This window comes from Lissotriton vulgaris, chromosome 5, assembly GCF_964263255.1.
Source record: "Lissotriton vulgaris chromosome 5, aLisVul1.2, whole genome shotgun sequence".
Classification (NCBI taxonomy): Eukaryota; Metazoa; Chordata; class Amphibia; order Caudata; family Salamandridae; genus Lissotriton; species Lissotriton vulgaris.
Window position 1 is genome coordinate 374910406 of NC_141693.1, and position 18243 is coordinate 374928648.

Genomic DNA, 18243 nt, shown 5'->3' on the forward strand with positions numbered 1-18243 from the left:
ATTATTTAAGACGTGACGGAAATGCAACAAAAGAAAGAGTGGAATCTTTGGAGAACTACTCACGGAGGAACAACATCAGACTCCTGAAGGTTCCGGAAGGAAAAGAAGGGGGAGAAATGAAAAAATGTATCGCCTGCTTGCTTAAAGAGTCCTTGAACTTGGAGGAGTCTATTGAAGACCTGGAAAGGGATATCCAACGAGCCCACAGGGAACCATTTTGTTTAAAGCAGGGGAGATCTAAACCGAGAAAGATCCTAGTCAACTTTTTAACTTATTCCATCAAGGAGAAGATTTTGAATCTAGCGCTTAAATCCATAGCTATAAAAGCCTCAGATTTCTCCTATGTTATTAGGTCTGACTTGTCGAAATCAACCCTTGACAGACAATGGGAATTAGGCCAGAAAATGGAGAAGTTCAGGGCTCTGGGAGCCACCGTCCAGATGAGGTTCCCTGCCTTCCTTAGGGTTATGTATAATAACAAAATGCACAACATCCATTCCCCTCTGGAGGCAGATGAACTCCTGGCCTCTATTAGTGACCATCAACAGGAAGCCGTTTAGATATCGGAATCCTATAGACAAGTAGATAAGGAGATATAGAGATAAAGAGATGAAGATATCTTAGGTCTCTACATTACTTTACATCACCCTTCTTTTGGGGACAACTTTGTCTACTAACTCCACGTGATAGTTTAGCATGGTAGAAATACACTTAAGGATATGGCAAAAAAAAAAAATAATAATATATAGGGAAAAGGGAAGGTTCACGGAGGGTGTTTCAAAAAAAAAAAGGGGAAGTAAGAAAGGGAAGGAAAAGATAGAAAAAAAACTCTTTAAAGGATAAAGAAGGTGAAAGGGAAAAAAAAATGGAGAAATTTGAGAAAACCTTTAGGAGGTCTAATTGCCTCTAATGTTACTACTCTCTGTATTTTTCCACTCATAACGTCTTCCCCTTAAGGGTATCGACCATGATACTGCAGGTTTACATTTCAAACAAACATATGTAACAGGGCTGGTTGAGGGGGGACTCCTCAGAGAGACAAATCTGGCATCAACGGCCAGATTAAGTAAGGGGGGGTTTTCCAGGGAGGGGTGGGGGGGGGGGCTAAAACTGCAAAATATCCTCAATAGACAGACACCGATCCACACTTACATATTTCATTAAGCACATCTCAGTTTTGTTTAACCTGCCTTGGGAGCTGTTTTCTGTACTTAGACTCAATGAGTTGGAGTAAAGATATTACATGACGGGAATAAAATTCTTGTCCTGGAATGTCAATGGCCTGCGTGTGAAGAGCAGGAGGTACAGAATACTACAATATTTGAGGGACTCTCCAGCGCAGGTCATAGTCATTCAGGAAACACATCTTCTCCAACAAGAAGTGAAGGACATGTTGAGGAAAACAAGATGGGTAGACTGTTTTATTTGTACCAATCATAATGCGAATATTCGGGGTATCCTCATCATTTTCAAAAGGCAAGTTAGAGCACAGATTCTTGACCATAAGGAAGACTTCAGTGGTAGGTGGTTATATGTCAAAGTAAGTCTGGAGGGCAGACCATATAACCTGGTAGGCTATTATGGACCTAATCAGGACGACCCCTCATACTTGAACAAAATTCAGAGCCAGCTCTTAACAACTTAAGGTCCAATAATTTGGATGGGAGATTTTAATTTAGTACTCAATCCAAAACTGGATAAATCCCCCAACTCAAGGGCATTAACCTATAAGAAATCCAGGCAGGCGTTGGGGGTTGTTATGTCAACGCTCGGATTGGCAGATCCATGGAGGGAGAGAGCAGGCGATGCACTTGGCGTATCATATCACAATCATAAATACAATCACAAGTCGAGAATTGATTACACTCTTTTTAGTTATTCATTACGAGACCCCCTAAAGGATTTAATATACTTGCCCTCGCACCTATCAGATCACATTTTTTTCCTTACAACTGGCTCAACAATCCTCTCATACTTCATGGTCATTTGACCGTACGATTCTTTTAGAGGATGAAGAAACTGACCTCATCCAAGAAACAACATTTTTTATGGATACCAATATAAACTCAACTCAGCTAGGTATAGTATGGGAGGCCTATAAAGCATATTTGCGAGGCCATATAACTAACAGGGCCTCTTATCGAGGGAAAATATATAGGGCAAAGATCGCCAACATTGAAAAGGAAATCACATTCCTTGATCAACGTATCGGTTCCGGAAATGGGACAAATAAAGAGCAGGAGCAACGTAAAGAATTAAAAGAGAAGCTAGATAGCATTCTTCAAGAGAGGGTTGCACGGAGATGGGAAGCAAGTAAGCTCTCCAACTTTGAGTATGGCGAATCCGCGGGTAAGGTCCTCGCATTGAAAATTAAATCCGATCAAGCCAAAAAACACATAAGGCACATCAGCGTAGAGGGGGAGTCCCACGAAAGATCTTTTATTAGAGACATCGGAGAAGCATTTCAGGAGTTTTTTCAGCAAATTTATAAGGAGGAGATCTCGGATGATCCGATATCAAAGCTTAGATGGTTGGAGAAGATTACTCTTCCCACTCTTACCTCAGAACAAAGTGACCGTCTTGATAGGCCTATTTCAGAGCAAGAAGTGAGTCAAACTATTAAAAGGTGAAGCGGGGTAAGGCAGCAGGCCCTGACGGTCTTCCCGGCAAATTATTCCGAGTATTGGCACCCGAAATTGTCTCTGTGCTTACAAGACTCTTTAATGACATCTTAGTAAATGGTGCGACGACACCTAAATCATGGGGGAGGCAACTATCGTCTTGATCCCGAAACCCGGGAAGGATCCAGTTAAATGTGGCTCTTATAGGCCAATTTCGCTTTTAAATAGCGACTATAAGCTCTTTGCGGCTGTGTTGGCGAACCGGTTGGGACGTGAGGTTGGCTCAATAATCCACACTGACCAGAAGGGCTTCATAAAGGGTAGACAGCTCGCGGACCTTACTTATGACCTAATAGGGGCAGTGGATATAGACTCAACGTTTTCCCTTCCTTTGGCCATTATGACTCTTGACGCTACAAAAGCGTTCGATCGAGTAAATTGGGCATACTTGGCTGAGGCCATGAAGAAATTTGCATTCGGACCAATTTTTCGGAGATCAATTGGTCTCTTATATGCCAACCCCAGTGCAAGTATTATGGTCAATGGTTCATGTACCCAGCCCTTTCAGATTACTAGGGGAACAAGACAGGGGTGTCCCCTGTCCCCTTTACTTTTTAACATATACATCGAGCCACTTGCACAATCCTTCAGGGAGACCCAAGAATTTCCTCATTTGAATTCGGCGGATGGGAAAGGAAGGTAGGGCTTTACGCTAATGATATTGTAATCTACACCAGTGATCCAGCAAACGCTTTTCCCATTGTGGTTGAAAAGGCCAAAGAATTCGGAAACATATCGGGCTATGATATCAATGCCGAGAAGACTGAGCTTATGACGTGGAATATTGCTAATCCGGGCGTTGGGGTGGCAGCCTTGATCCGCTACCTCGGAGTCAAAATTACGCAAGACACTGACACCTTAGCAAAAGTTAACTTAGATCTGGTCTCCAGAGAATGTAGGGCCCTATTGAGATTCTGGGCGGGTCTTCAATTATCAATCTTTGGGAAAGTCAACATTGTAAAAATGTCTATTCTTCCGAAACTGACTTTTATTTTCAACACTATTCCCTTTGCTTTTGACTCCAAGCAACTTCTTAAGTGCCAGCAAGAAATAAATTCTTTCATTTGGGGCAATTAAGCTACGAGGTTGTCCTGGAAAAAATTAAGGAGGAGGAGGAAAAAAAGGTGGATTGGCCCTCCCAGACTTGCAGTACTATTCTTGGGCATTCCAGCGTTCCCACTCAAGAATGCTCCTGAAGTCACCAGATCTCTCTCCAAATGGGAGATTATTTAAGGCAATGCTGGTAGGGGCAAACCTCCTGCTAGACGGGTTTCTATTTAAGTTTGGAGATCGAAAGTTCTTCAAAAAGGTGAGGCTGAAGACTCTGTTAACACAATTGAAGTCATGGGTACAAATTAAACGTAGAGTGGGGCTGGCATACTATTCTAACTATGCTCGGATATGGGACTCTACTGGGCTCCCATTGTGCCTGCAAGACTCTCTGGCAACTCCCCTAATTACAGCTGGGTTCTCAAGATGGGGTGAATTGATATCTGGAGGCATCTTGACAGAGTGGGAGAAAGTAGGGCAGACTCTGTCAAGATTTAAATACATACAAATCAGTAGCTGGGCCAGAGAATTAATCAGGAAAGATCCTAATACCGGGAGACTTAGCCCCCCAGAACAACATTTAGTTGAAAAACAGACAGGAGGTAAGGAGGTGGCTCTTTGGTATTGGTCCATATTGGGAGAGATAGATGGGGATTTTAATCTCCCAATGGAGCTATGGGGTAGAGAAATTGTGGCATTAGATGAGGACGTGTGGATAAAATCCTTTTCCCTTTTGTATAAACTAGTTAAACCTGCCTGGCTTAGACAAAATCATTTGTTTACCTTACACCGGGCGTATCTCTCCCCTTTACGTTTACCTAAATATCAGGAGGGGAAATGCTGTAATAAATGCCAACTGCTAGCAGCCTCTGATACACATATGTTTTGGGAATGCCCCCATATATCCGCTTTTTGGAAGGAGATTAAAGCCACTTTAGATTCAATTCTTAAGACTAACATTCCCTTAGCTCTACCACTTGTCATTTTCAGGTTTGACCAGAATATCACTGGGGTAGCGCGGTCTTTTTTATTTTATGCAATCCTGTTGGCAAGACGGCAGATATGTATGCACTGGGTGGATACCATCCCCCCCCACTCATTCTGCGTGGCTAACCTCACTCTACGAAACTTCTAAGGTAGCCTTGAAAAGAACTTGTAGAGTCCAGAACCTCACATTTTGGAAACTTTTGATTGATTGGAAGTGAACCTTTTTTTTTTCCCCCCCAAAGATCCGATGATTATGCCCATTTACTCTATGGTTCAGTATTGTGGTCTGCCCCGTTTCCGATATTTACATACTGGCCTCACAGGCATGAAGTTGCTTAGAGGTACGTTAACAAGGTGCATTGTGTATCTCCTACCAACTCGTAATAATTTCTGCCTAGTTTGTGTAGCGGCTCAATTTCCAGGGCCTTGCTCCCAATGGCAGTGAGGTGGTTGGGTTGTCTTCTTTGCATCTAAGGAACGTGTGTCGGCAGATGAGGATTAAAAAAAAAAGAATAAAAAAAAAAAAAGAACCAGCTCCTCACAACTTCTTAGGAGGAGAGTGGGGAGGCTGGAACCAGGCTTGCTTGGACCTCTTGTGTTTCTTGTTTGAACTGGACGTACTCAAAGTTTTAGAGTATTGAGTAGATATGTTGCAGGACCAGTGCCCAGAATGGGTATGAGTCTGTGTCCCTGGCTTTGAGCAGGAACAGCCTTTGCATTATTCAGGACCATTTTGGCAATATACAGCTTGGCTTTGCCGTACCAAACAGTCTTTGAATTCATCAGGGCACACTCACCGCACAAAGGAGTTGTGGCCCAACCCAAGACACCAGCGGTACACCTCATGGTGATCTGTTACAGATATTTGTTTGCTCCAATCCCTACAAGGTTTAAAGTATTTGATTTTCGGAGGTAACCATTCTCTTGCACACTGGAAAAAAGTTTTGGGAGAGAAAAAAAATGTCATCAAGGAATGAGAAAAATAAACTAGCTCCAGATCCTAATACAAAAGCACAGTAAGAAAGAAACTGAAGTAGCCAGGGTGGGGCTTATATATGGCTGCAGTCACTACTGGGGTGGAGGGAAGCCAACGTGGAGCCGCAAAATACCACCTACCAGTGCACAGCTGGTATGATGAAAAATCTTCTGTTCCCAGTCTGACATCTGGGTAAAGAATCTGCAGGTAAACGTATCCATTAGAATACTTTTCTTTATGCAATCACTGAGCCTCCTGTCATTGCAGGAGACACTTCAAAAACACCAACAAAAAAGACAAGACTGGTAAAACAGACACCTAAAGAGTGGGGGTGGGGTGGGGGGGAATTCCAAACCTAACTAAATATAACCTCACCGTTTTGATTAGATACTTTCTAGAGTGAAACTGTTCAGAATCTGAGATGCAGTTTTTTTACTGACAAAATTGTTATTCACTGGCATTCATATTGGAAAGATTCCCATACTACCATGGAAGCATAGAGTTTGGGATCTGTGCTCCTCCACAGTTACCACAACAGTGGCAGTTTGTGATAAAGTAGCCACTAACAGAGGCCTGACAACAATTCCTTCCCCATATTACTCCGTCCATCAACAACCCTCACTTCACCCCTGCACTAGTCGGTTATTCATATGAGAAGCATCAAGGGGCAGGCTGCAAGAGAACAGGTGAATCTATACTACTATAATAAAGGAGAAACTTTCAGGCTTTGAGGCGGGTAAACTCCGGAACCACTGCGCCAATCTACACAACCGATACACCGTAGAAATCGTCAGGGTGTGTAGATGGTTATAGGATATATAAAGTTTAAAAATAAACCTTATTTAAAAAATGGATTTTAAAAACAAAGTAGTCCCCCCAAAGTAGCGCCGGCCGCGACGTGCGTGCTCACGTTGAGGAGCGGCGGACATGGCGCGGGGAGGAGCGGTCACGTGAGGAGCAGCGGACAGGCCAGGGGCGGTGCGACCAGCGGAGAGACGGACATGGCGCGGGGGAGGAGCACAGCGGCAAGGAGCTGTCAACTCAGGAGCAGCGGCTGAGGTAAGCAGGCGGGTGTGGGGCCAGGCGGGGGAGTTACAAAAGGCAATGTCGGGGCAGGCGGGGGTCCGGGAAGGCGGGGGACAGGGACTAACACCTCCATTGACTCAGGCCAGGCGAGGAGCGGGCCAGGCGGCAGGCGGGGGACGGGGCGGGCGGGGGCACGGGGTGCTGGGCAATGTCGGGGTAGGCGGGGGTAGGGGGAAGCCTGAAAGCTCCAGGACAAGGTCGGGACGGGCTGCTAGTTATACAATCAATCTGGTCTCATTTAGTCTGAACAGATTAAGGGGCCGATTATGATGGAGGATTTTCCGCATCCTCCTGGCCGGCGGAAGCCACCGCCGGCCCCGAGGATGTGGAAAAACCTCCGCGGACCCACCAAAGACCCACTGCCACATTAGGATGGCCGGTGGGTCTTGGTTTCAGTCCGCCGCTTTTCCGTCGAGGTTGGCTTACAACTGCGGCGGAAAAGCCCTAATATGGTGGCTGTGTCTCTCAGACACCGCCAGACATATTAGGATGGCTGGCAAAAAATGCTTTCCCGCGGCGGGTTCTCCATCGTGGGAAAGCATACGGATCTTCACCTTGGGGGGCCCGTAGCGGGCCCTCTGGGTGAAGGGGGGTGCACATTTGTATGCAGAAATTGGCAGGCACCGCGCGGTGCCTGCCGCTTTCTGCATACAAATGCAATGTATGCATTTTTAACATTGCGGCAGGTGCAGCTTGTAGCCGCACCCGCCGCAATGTTAAACATAGAGGATGTGAGTGCCAGGGTGGCGGTCACATCCTAATTGCACAGGAGGGAACGCCGCAGCCCATGCGGACATTCCCTCCTACTCAGGGCTCGCGGACGGACTTGTGTCCGTCCGCGATCGTAATGTGCCCCTAAGTTTGAGGGTGGCTTTCCGGAAAAGGGGTATAAGAAATACCTTCAAATCCATCACTGGGTTCCCATAATAATATGAAACCCCTAGCAACTATTAGAAAAGTTGATCTCTATCATAAAATAAGATTGACACATCTGGTTAGATTTATATACATTTCCCAAAGTCCTAGTCTGAAAGTGGAAAAAAGCCCAGTGAAGAAGCGGTGGGAGAGAGCTGGTGCACATTCTCTCCAACTCAGAATAGAGAGCTATCCATAGAAGAGTGTGCACCACATCAGCTAGCACTGAAGGAAGGGAAACACTAATGAAGACCATGCTGCCCTGGAAATATCCATCAGTTCGAGTCAATATCTGGGAACCTTCAAATCCCTGAGTGCTGGAGGAAATGCATGAATCCAGGATCTCTCTTTTACTTGCTCTGGCAATACCCAAAGTTTTGGGACATGATTTTGGTAAACACTGACAATATGCTAATCACAGCAATACCTAGATTTCTGACACATTATTTTAGGGATGCCAAGAAGAAAAAACTATCTTTACTTTACCAGAGGGGTGGGGTAAGGTCTCTGGCTGTATGCACTTATACTGACTCTGGGACAATAGAGATGTTCTCTGTGGAGCAGAGAGAGAAAGTAGGATTTTGAGAACCTAACAGCTCACAGCTTTTCTTTCCTTTAGACATAATTTTGAAGAACCAATATGTCCCAGATACTTAAGAGTCCAGTGATTAACCTCCCAAGCTGAAGTTACACATTCTGCTGTCAATTAACATACAATTAAAGGCTACATAGTAATTTGGGCCCTTACAGACTTATGGTTTCAGGTCCCGAGGCATGCCTTTGTGTCATGCCCCAATAAACAACCTTTTGCTTAATGTGCCTGATGGCCAAGGCAGTTAAGTTACGATGATCCTTTTTGTTTTCCCATTTTGTGCCCTAGTGACGTCAAGATGTAGGTGGGAGTATGTGTTTCCTAAAAACATTCAGTAAAACTAAATTGACCCTAAAATTTATTTTACTATAAATTCTAGGATATTATACTTACACCTCACCTTTTCTCACCATTTAAACCATGATACATTTACTGTAAGATTCATGAAATGACGACAAGACTTGCAACATTGTCACTAAAGGCTAACACACAAATTGAGAAACCTAATATTTCTCTTTATCAACCCTTTTACATAATTTACCTTGTATGTCATTTTTCTGAAAACATCTCATAAAATAATTAACTCTGAACAATAAACTCAAACCTATACCAAGAAAATATCATAACATCTAGGTCTACTGTTTTCATTTATAAACATAATTCATTTTAATCTTGACCTTGTGCAAATGTAAAAAGAAAACTGTAGGAATTAGTACATCTTCAATATTGGGCAGGCATGAGACTAACTTCTAAAACATCTCCAGTCCACCTGAAAACACCTTAAACAGCAATGATAGAATGTTCGGCATTGGATCAACATATACTGGATTAAGGTTTGTAAATCCAATAAGCATCAATGTTTTATTGTTGAAAAAAAAGAACAAAGACAAGGATTAAAGAAGTTCACTCAAGCTCAGCTGGAACCTTATGTTCTAGTCCAACATCGATGCATTTCTTTACTTTTCGTTTGTAAGGAGGAAACATGCAAGACTGGGAAATCTAATAAGATTTGTTTTTGATATAAACAATTGGGTGAGACCGCCCAAAGGTGCATGACACAGTTATACGCCATTCTCTCCAGACACAAACACTCTACAGCATGCAATCATATAACAGCCATTCTACAGTTAAATGTCCAACACAAAAAGCCATACTTTTCCAGGCAAATAAGGCTTGCAATTTATTTTTTAATTACATAAATACAGTAGCAGTGAATCATCTCTGAATGGCCAATCATTAGTACAATTAAATTACCATTCAAAGACTATAAATCAAGTACTTAGCTTAAAAGTCAGTTATATAAAAAGAAAAGTACATGTTTATTTACACAAATTAAACAAAATATGCCCGCAGGAACGATGTTCTTACAACTGAACAAAAAACGTGGCGAGAATGAAAAAGCATTTTAAATTATGAACAGTAGAGTCCAATAAATGTACAGATGTTGGAAAAGCATCACATCTCAGTTCATAGTAAAAGTAACAGACACTTCTATAAACCCAAAGCCATCGTGAGACAGTCTGAGTACAAAAATAAATCATATTTTCAAAATAGGTTTAAACAAAAAAAAAACAACAAACAAATATGTTGCACAACTGCTATAATGATATGCACAGTGGCATTATGGTGTCAGCTTATATTTCGTTAAACATTTCCCATTTGTGTACATATATTTTTTTATTTTACAAGCTACCCTGTTAGTAAAACACTTACATTTCCATGCTTTTCGTGAGCCTTTCTCGATGATTAAAGCCATAAAATAGTTTTATGTTTTTAGTTACGAATTTCCGTCTCACCATTTAGGACACATTCACAAAAATATCAACACACTCATTTTGGGTGATTTTCAGATTATCTGACAATAATGTCTGTGACTTTTAAACTCATTTTTTTGGCAACTGAAAGTTGAATACACATGTTAGTAATTTTTATCAAAGCACAGTTTATTTTACACAACCTCAACCATCAGCAATTTCCTCCTTTGGAAACTATGGAACAAAGATTTTGTAGAAAGTGTATTTACTTCACAGTACCATTTACAAATTTGACTGGTGAATTAAAAGCACATTTTACAAATGAGTATATAGTAATCACCACAGTGACTTGAGTAACTCGCAGGGAATATCTCAATCTAAGCAGTACAGAACATTTGTTTTATAAACACTTTCTTTTAGTACCTTACTAAAACTAAAACAAACACTAATAAACAGCTCATAAGAAAATAGCTAAACCATCCCATTTTTATCTTTAAAATTTACTTTATTGTAAATTAAGTTTTCTTTTTGTTGCTAGAAGGAGCCACATATGGATCACACACCAATCCCTGATGATGAGGTGCAGCGTTAAACTTCACTGACTGGTCCAAAAATGTAGTTTAGCAATTTAGCACAGAAACACTATAGTGCAACCCATTACATTTTTTAGAGATGAAAATGAAATCAGTTACTTTTGAGGACACAAATAAAATAGTAGATCACACAATGGTGCCTGCTTCAACAACATTCGATAAATTGGCTTTTCATTGTCCACAAGGAAGCAAAAGGATTTTTGGTTTTGTGCTTAGGACATCCTGTTGTGTGTGGAAGATGCACCTCGTTTCAACATGCCAAATTACGTGAAGTAATCAATAAGCCTGTTTTATTGGAGAAATTAAAGGCTAAGTTCACTTACCATTCTTGTAATGGCAATGTTCACTGCAACAACACTAATGAATAGTTTTAAATTGGAAAATGTGACAAAACACGGGTCATACACTTTGATTTAAAGCATGTCTTTAATCACTGGAAAATTGTACATGATGAGTTTTAGAATCCAAAGGCTACAGGACAGATTCAGTGCAACAAACTGCATATTGTGCGTCCATTTGTTTATTAGCTAGATCTGTTAAACTAACACACATTTAAAAAGAAAACTGCAGCGCAAATATTCACACCCTGTATATTTGAGAGGGTCCAAATTAGCTCTTCACTCCGGTAGAACTGACCTACACTCTGAAATAGCAAGTGAGAAAATTGCACTGCGCATTTTCATATATCATACTAACACAATGCACTATTCATTTCTCTGAGGTAAAGGATATTTGCAGCAAAAGTTTAGTTCTGTACTGTATTGATGGTACAACGTAAGCCCTGAATAGACATTATGTCCCAGAATCAAGAGGAAGTGCTACAGACTATCAATCTATAGTTGCATGCACCAAGTATTTGCCATACTTGGCCACAAACCACAAATTCTTTTGCTGCAAGACAGATGAGCAAAATTTACATGGAAACAATGTGGTACATAATAGCCCCTGCTACGGCAAGCAGAGACTATGCCAACATTCTATATCTCTAATGGATATTTGATATTATATAGAAGTACTTTTAGATGTGTTAGATGCCACAGTTTGGCTGCAACATTGTTTTTACTTACTAAAACAATTACAAAATATATTTAAAATGTCTATATCTCTGCCGTAGTAATTGTGTGTGAAGTGTAAAACACGTCATACTTTGTTTTACTCTACTTTGTCTTTTTGTCGAACAAATTTGAGGATTCCTTGCACTCCTTTTTGCAAAGTGATGCAACTATCTCTTGCTTGCTTAAAAAGGAGTATCTGTGCTCTATGCTTTAGCACCATTATTGTACATTTCATGAAAGCTTTTAATATATTTAAGGAACTAACAATGTTTTATCAGACAAACAGCAACTATTGTCCAGTGAAATGTGGAAATGATGGCATGGTGTTTCATGCTATCCAAAATATAAAGGATATGTAGAGCTTTCATACAGTACCTTGTATGTCAGTGCAAACATTCCAGTCTGCTTCCATTTACAAAAACACAAACTGGAAAAGCACACAGTTTCAATCCCATTCAAAGTACCACTCCAATGAAGGCTGAATAATAAATTATGTGATACTCAAAAACAAAACTAAATGCCAAGTGCAAAAGCAAAGTTCTTCATGTGTGACTTTTATGCTTTCTGCTGTTTTCGAATGTATCTACAATCGCTGTGTAAGACGTGTATTTCCATGGATAAAATATCAGAATCAAGAACGGGACATGGGGCTTGTAAAATTTTAAGCTGCTCAGTCACGATCCACAAACATTTATTATGCTGTTTATGATTAATTTAGTGTTCTTTTAGAAAATGGAGAATTACCATCACATTTTCAAGAAAGAATGCCAAGTCAGCAAATTAAAACAACCCACATACTTACCTGTAGAAATGCAATGCAATTTGCATTCAATTTCACAACCTTGGTTCTTTTGATCTTATATTTTGAATTCACGTGTCCCCTACAGCTGTGACTTCCAACTTGCTGCAGGTGATGTGTTAATTGTTTAGAAATCTACTCCTTGTTAAAGTAAGCAATAAAATGCATTTATAAACTAGAATAAATGCAATCTGACAAGTGGAAGAAACAGTTTTTTTTCCATAAGGGATTAATATTTATTTAAAATTGCCAATGTTAGCTATTTTCTAGATAAAAGTGAGACCGAAATATTTTTAGTAACTGTGACATTTAAACGTATTCAAATACTTCGCTTAAGTTGGGTACAACACAATAGACGTGTTAGTATAATTGGATCCATCAGACATGACTGCTGTATACCAGCAAGCTGTTGCAGCTGGCTTTCTCTAAAGAAAAGCACGCAAATCCAGGCAGATCTGTGATATGTAAAAGTTAAAAAAGATTCAAACCAAAAATTGGTAATGGTATAATGATGGGTAATGCCATGGCCCTGAAAATGTTAAGCTTCTCCTTTCTGCTGGTGACAGCATAATGCTTTATGATTTTATGAATCAAACAATATGTCTAAGGGCCTTATTTAATTCCTGGCACACAGGTTACTTCGTCACAACAGTGACGGTTATCCCATCCGCCGAAATTTAAGTCCCACCATATCCTATGGGATTTATAGTTTGGCGAGCGTGTCATCGGTCACTGTTCCAACAGAGTAGCCTGTCCACCAAGATCTAAATCAGTCCCTAAATATGTGTTCGGATGACAGGTGTGCCAAAAAGTAGAATTTATATCTTTACAGGTAAACATCAAAACAATAATGTCATACGTTCTGCTATACAAGCTTACTCATCAGTAAGGATTGTGCCTCCTAATAACTAGTTTAAATTATTGTTCATCCACCGGAGGAATTACCCGACTCCGGTATATTACCATTATTGTCACAAGTGCTATTGTAAGTTTTATTTAGATTTTTTATTGTGCCAACTCATCTCGCTGCTGAAGGACACACACACAGAATCCTTCTATACAAAAATATTATATGACAATTGTGTAGTGCGGAGATGTGGAACTTGAAAAGACAAACTTACTCTAATCAAACAGCCAACATTAATAAATAGGGAGTAAATATTTCAGTTAAATATCCCACAATTAAAGGAATTATAAGGTTGGGTTCAAAATAAAGATGATGATATTTCAGAGACATCCAGACTTCCATTTTCCGTATACTACCAGTGTGTAAGAGAACATTTGGATTGCAAATATTATTTACGTTCCAAACATAATGAGATATCGAAACTACATGTCCTCAATATAGTCAATTTTTAAAGCTACAATAATCATAATTCCAAGTTAGAATGATTAGTCATATCACGGATACTCTGTTTATTGCATGAAAAAATATCAACTTTTTAACTTGTTCCGGGGGTAAATTTGTGGTTGTTCGATTTGTATATGCAGGTTGCACTGAATACTAAACTGCTGAATGTGAAATTACAAAACATGTGAAAGCTCAGTTTCCACTGGAAGCTATAGTAAATGATTCTAAACATAGTTTAATCATCACTCTCATAATCTTTACTATTAATAGTAAGTGTTATTCAATGCAAGGTAAACTCATTAAAAACAGTTTCAACTTCAAGACTTTTCTACTGTGATTTCGCCTCTACATCAAAGAGCAAGACATGCAGTGTCTAACCATTTGTGGCATCTGATTCTTATTGGAGCAGAAGTGCATGTTTTACAAGTCACCTGAAAAATCAACCATAACAAATCAAACTGTTCACAATATATGTCACTTAATGAAACACAACTGTTGCTGTCCTCAAATTATTCTTTTTTTTTTATAATGTATTGGTCAGTAATATTTAAAGACTTCACAAGCAGGAATTCTCTTTTTGGAATGCCTCCATATTGTTTGCCTTATTTACATCACTGAGCAGCATACACATGCAGCTCCTAAATAGAAAAATAACCATGCATAGATCAGGTAGATCTGTTATTTAAAATCTCTAGTCATACATGTTCTTGGCATATAGAAACATGCGTAACATTCCTCAATTAAGATTATCATTTTTCATTACCAATTCGTTACTATATTTACAGCTGGTAATGACACACAGTGATTGCGCTTTGAACACTAATCAGGCTCCTCTCTAAATATTTCTTTGATCCCCTTCATCAAAACCACACACTAGCTCCGATTTTTCTATTCAATATCTTTTCAAGATATGCAGAAAGTGCGTAAAGATATAACCAAGAAAAAGTAAACAAATATAACAAACAATTCAAGTATTCAAAATCGACAAAGATTATCCACAGTGCCAAATGATCAACATTAATTCAATGCTTCGAGTCATCTGAATTGACAATGTTCAGGTTATTTCTCTGTCTGGTGGTTATTTATTGATACACGCCGTTTTTTTTAATGCTGAAGAAACTAAGCACTCAATTTTTAACTGGTTTTCAAATTGCAGAATTGGATTGAATCTCAAGTAAAAACTAAGAGTGAATTCATAAGCACAAATAATTTCATTCCATCATTTTGTGTTGCTTTCCTACAGCTTGTCAGTAAAACATCCATTCTTCTTGCTTTGATGTCTACAGAGCTCAGTCTCTAAGACATATCTTCGCCTCTTTTGTTATAAACTATCGGAATACTTTAATCATGAGAACATTGAACGCTTTCGTGCCTTGGATGGTGTTATACAACTAATGTAAGACTATTAACGCTCCCATTAAGGTGCTACCTCATAGTGCATTAATAAATCAATTGTGAATGGTCATTCTATTAACTGTAGCATTATTTAGGATACATGTTCAAAGTGTTAGGAATAGGTTAAGTAGAACTTGTAACATCTGGCATTTACAAGAAAGTTAGAACATTTTAGAGCACAGGAAACTCACAGTACAGACAAACATGGGGATTTAAAATACAGACGTATGCTCAACTGTATTAAAAAAGGTCTCCATTAAAATATTAAAGTCAGGGTGCAAAAAGATGACCTATGCCGTCATTTCTGAGGTCAAAATATGTTGGTAGTAAACCGATGATGATGAACAGTTCACCTTACATAGCAAACTGTATTAATTTCGACCTCTCTCAAGAATCATTCCTGCTTCTAATTACATTCCTTTAGTCTGCTACATTTAAGACTTGTTACTCACAGCATGTCAATACATGATTTCTCACATAGTATGTTCTTCTCCTATGTTACAACGGAAATCATAAACCATTCCAGTGAAAGGCTGACGTGACTTTGAAGACTTCCCAATCACTTTGTAAATTACTTCAAATTATTCAACACAAAATGCACAATCAACCTTCAATGGAAAAAGAATGTCTTTTTTAGCTTTAGACATTTTACTGTTCAAATTTTGCATTTGTACTGAAAAATGACAAAACTAAATTTCTCTGGCAAGGATATTTGCCCCACTAATGATTATGAAATACATATGCCTACAATAGCATGGAAGCTTTGCACAGATCAATACTATGGACAATGAAACAGCACAAACCTCTACTTTAATATTACAAAATTAGATGGATGTCTAAACATGATATCTTCTCTTTAAGTGCATCACAGTTACAGATTCATTTCCAAAGGTGTCAGTCAGTACTGAACGGCTCAACTGTTCTAATATGACATGAACACGATTCAACATGCTCTTAGATATTACCATGGCATGTTGACTGAGCGGCGATAATGTCATGTAGGAAAAGTAGCCATACAATCTATAGTTGTAATGGTACACGCCATTGTTTTTATAATATTCAGATAGATATAATGCCCCAAAGCAGCATAGTATTGTAGTAAATGTGTACAGCATCCATGAATTTAGACTGGGATTCATGAAATACATTGCAATGAAAAGCAAGGCATTGCACGGTTAACTATTTGTTTTTCACCTAAATATCTGAACTAAAAACATTGTTTTTAACCAACATATCTGAACTAAAAACATACATGTATTTGTACAGAACCTTAAGCCTGCTTGGAAATCGATCTTTTGAACACCCATTATGTACAAGGTTTAGGGACATTCAGCTAAGTTCCTTCCACTGAATACACAGATTTCCTTTCAAGGAAACATTGCTTTCTTGCTTTTAAAATATGTGCCAGTATTGCTTGATAACACTGGATTGGCGAGCACAATCTTCAGGTACAACTGTGCATCATGTTTTTAATGTAGAAAAAACCCCTTTGCACAAAATGAAGCACAGCACGCCGTAATGTGACATTCATTTTTAAAGCAATATTGTTCTGAAGCACCTAAATGTACTTCAAAACGGAATAACACACAGCCTGATGACATATAAACATGAACCTATACATATTTGAAGTTAAAATTAGGCACTAAAGATATTGTTGCAAATGTGCACGAAAATTAAATGAATCATTCTGAAAAAATATTCATCCAGCTATGTTACATGCTGTGTGCTCTTGGAATGCCCACTGTTGTTCATCCAGATGTCAATGTCCTGGTCAAGCCACAAAGTGCATTACAACAAAACAACTAGATGTTTTGAGACATTAATGTACAATAAAGCACTGAACCCTTTGGGAGAGTTGTGTATTATTCATCCCACTAAACATCTTCCTTCAACACACGAAGATATTTGACTCCAGTAACGTTAACTGTTCAAACATATCCCATAGAGAAACCCACCACTGGTAGCCTAATTTACTTTCTTTAGTCAACAGCAGATACCATATACATTAAAAAGTTAAAGACCATCTAATATTGAGACAATCCCCCTCAGTAATTCACATTAATTATCGATATGTGGTCTTCTAATGTATGCTTCTTATTCCAGTAAATTCACTTTTTGTACAATTTGCTACTGTAACATGGAGCACAAAGGTTAACAATGGGTATGTGTGGTTAGACACAAAATCATAATATTTGTGTGTGTGTGTGCAATGATATGAACATATCTGCACACACAAACTATCCAATGTTCTATCGCCAGGGTGTAATAAGGCTGTTTAAGGCATACATATACTGGAAAATCTTAAAGCAGTGGGCCACTAAGCACTGCTATGTTCAGATACTTTTACCGCTTACCACTTTTCAAATTCATTCTGTACTGTATCTGTATCCACAAAAGAAACACAGGCTTTTAAAAGCAAGGCTAAAATAACACTCCCCTTGAATTTAGTTCTTAAAAGAAAGGAACCTTATTTCTTGCTCCATGTAGAACAAGCATACGTATAAAAAGTGATTAAAAGGAAAATGAGTACGCATTGTACACACCTTGATGACATGGCACCATTTCATAGAATGTGCCAGTATTTGACTTAACAGTACAAATTTAATTCAATTTACAGTTTTGTGTTTTAACAGAAATCAGAGGGTTAATGGAGCCGCAGTTTTGATCATGAAACCTTTCTCAAGCAAGTACGGTCTGATGCTTTCTTTGTTTTTTTCCATTCCAAAGAAACATTATTACAGTAAGCACGTGTTATCTCGTGATAACATTTTAAACAATCTTCAGGCAATATCTAGAAAGGTCTCTTTGCTGCAAACTGTGCTTATCTCTCTGCTTCAATAAAGCTTAAGCAGGCAAATAGGAGAATAGAGTTGAACTGTAATAGTCCAGAAGAAGAACATTCCAGTTTAGGATCTGTAGTCCTTTTTGCTGTATGGCTTATTGCCCAAAATGCTATCAATTTCATGTACTATGGAAGAAGACAATTTTGGAAGGACCTGTAGAAAAGAA

The 18243-nt window shown here is 39.1% G+C and overlaps 1 protein-coding gene across 9 annotated transcripts in view; it reads right to left on the minus strand.

The window, feature by feature from the left end:
• Nucleotides 1-9454: 9454 nt before the first annotated feature.
• KCNAB2 (potassium voltage-gated channel subfamily A regulatory beta subunit 2) overlaps nucleotides 9455-18243 on the minus strand; it is a 1185210-nt gene continuing 1176421 nt past the window's right edge. For all 9 annotated transcript variants that reach the window (XM_086921729.1, XM_086921727.1, XM_086921726.1 and 6 more), the window contains one exon: nucleotides 9455-18230. In XM_086921729.1, coding sequence (XP_086777855.1) covers nucleotides 18141-18230 — 90 coding nt within the window. In that variant the 3' untranslated portion in view covers nucleotides 9455-18140. The remainder of the gene's footprint in view (nucleotides 18231-18243) is intronic.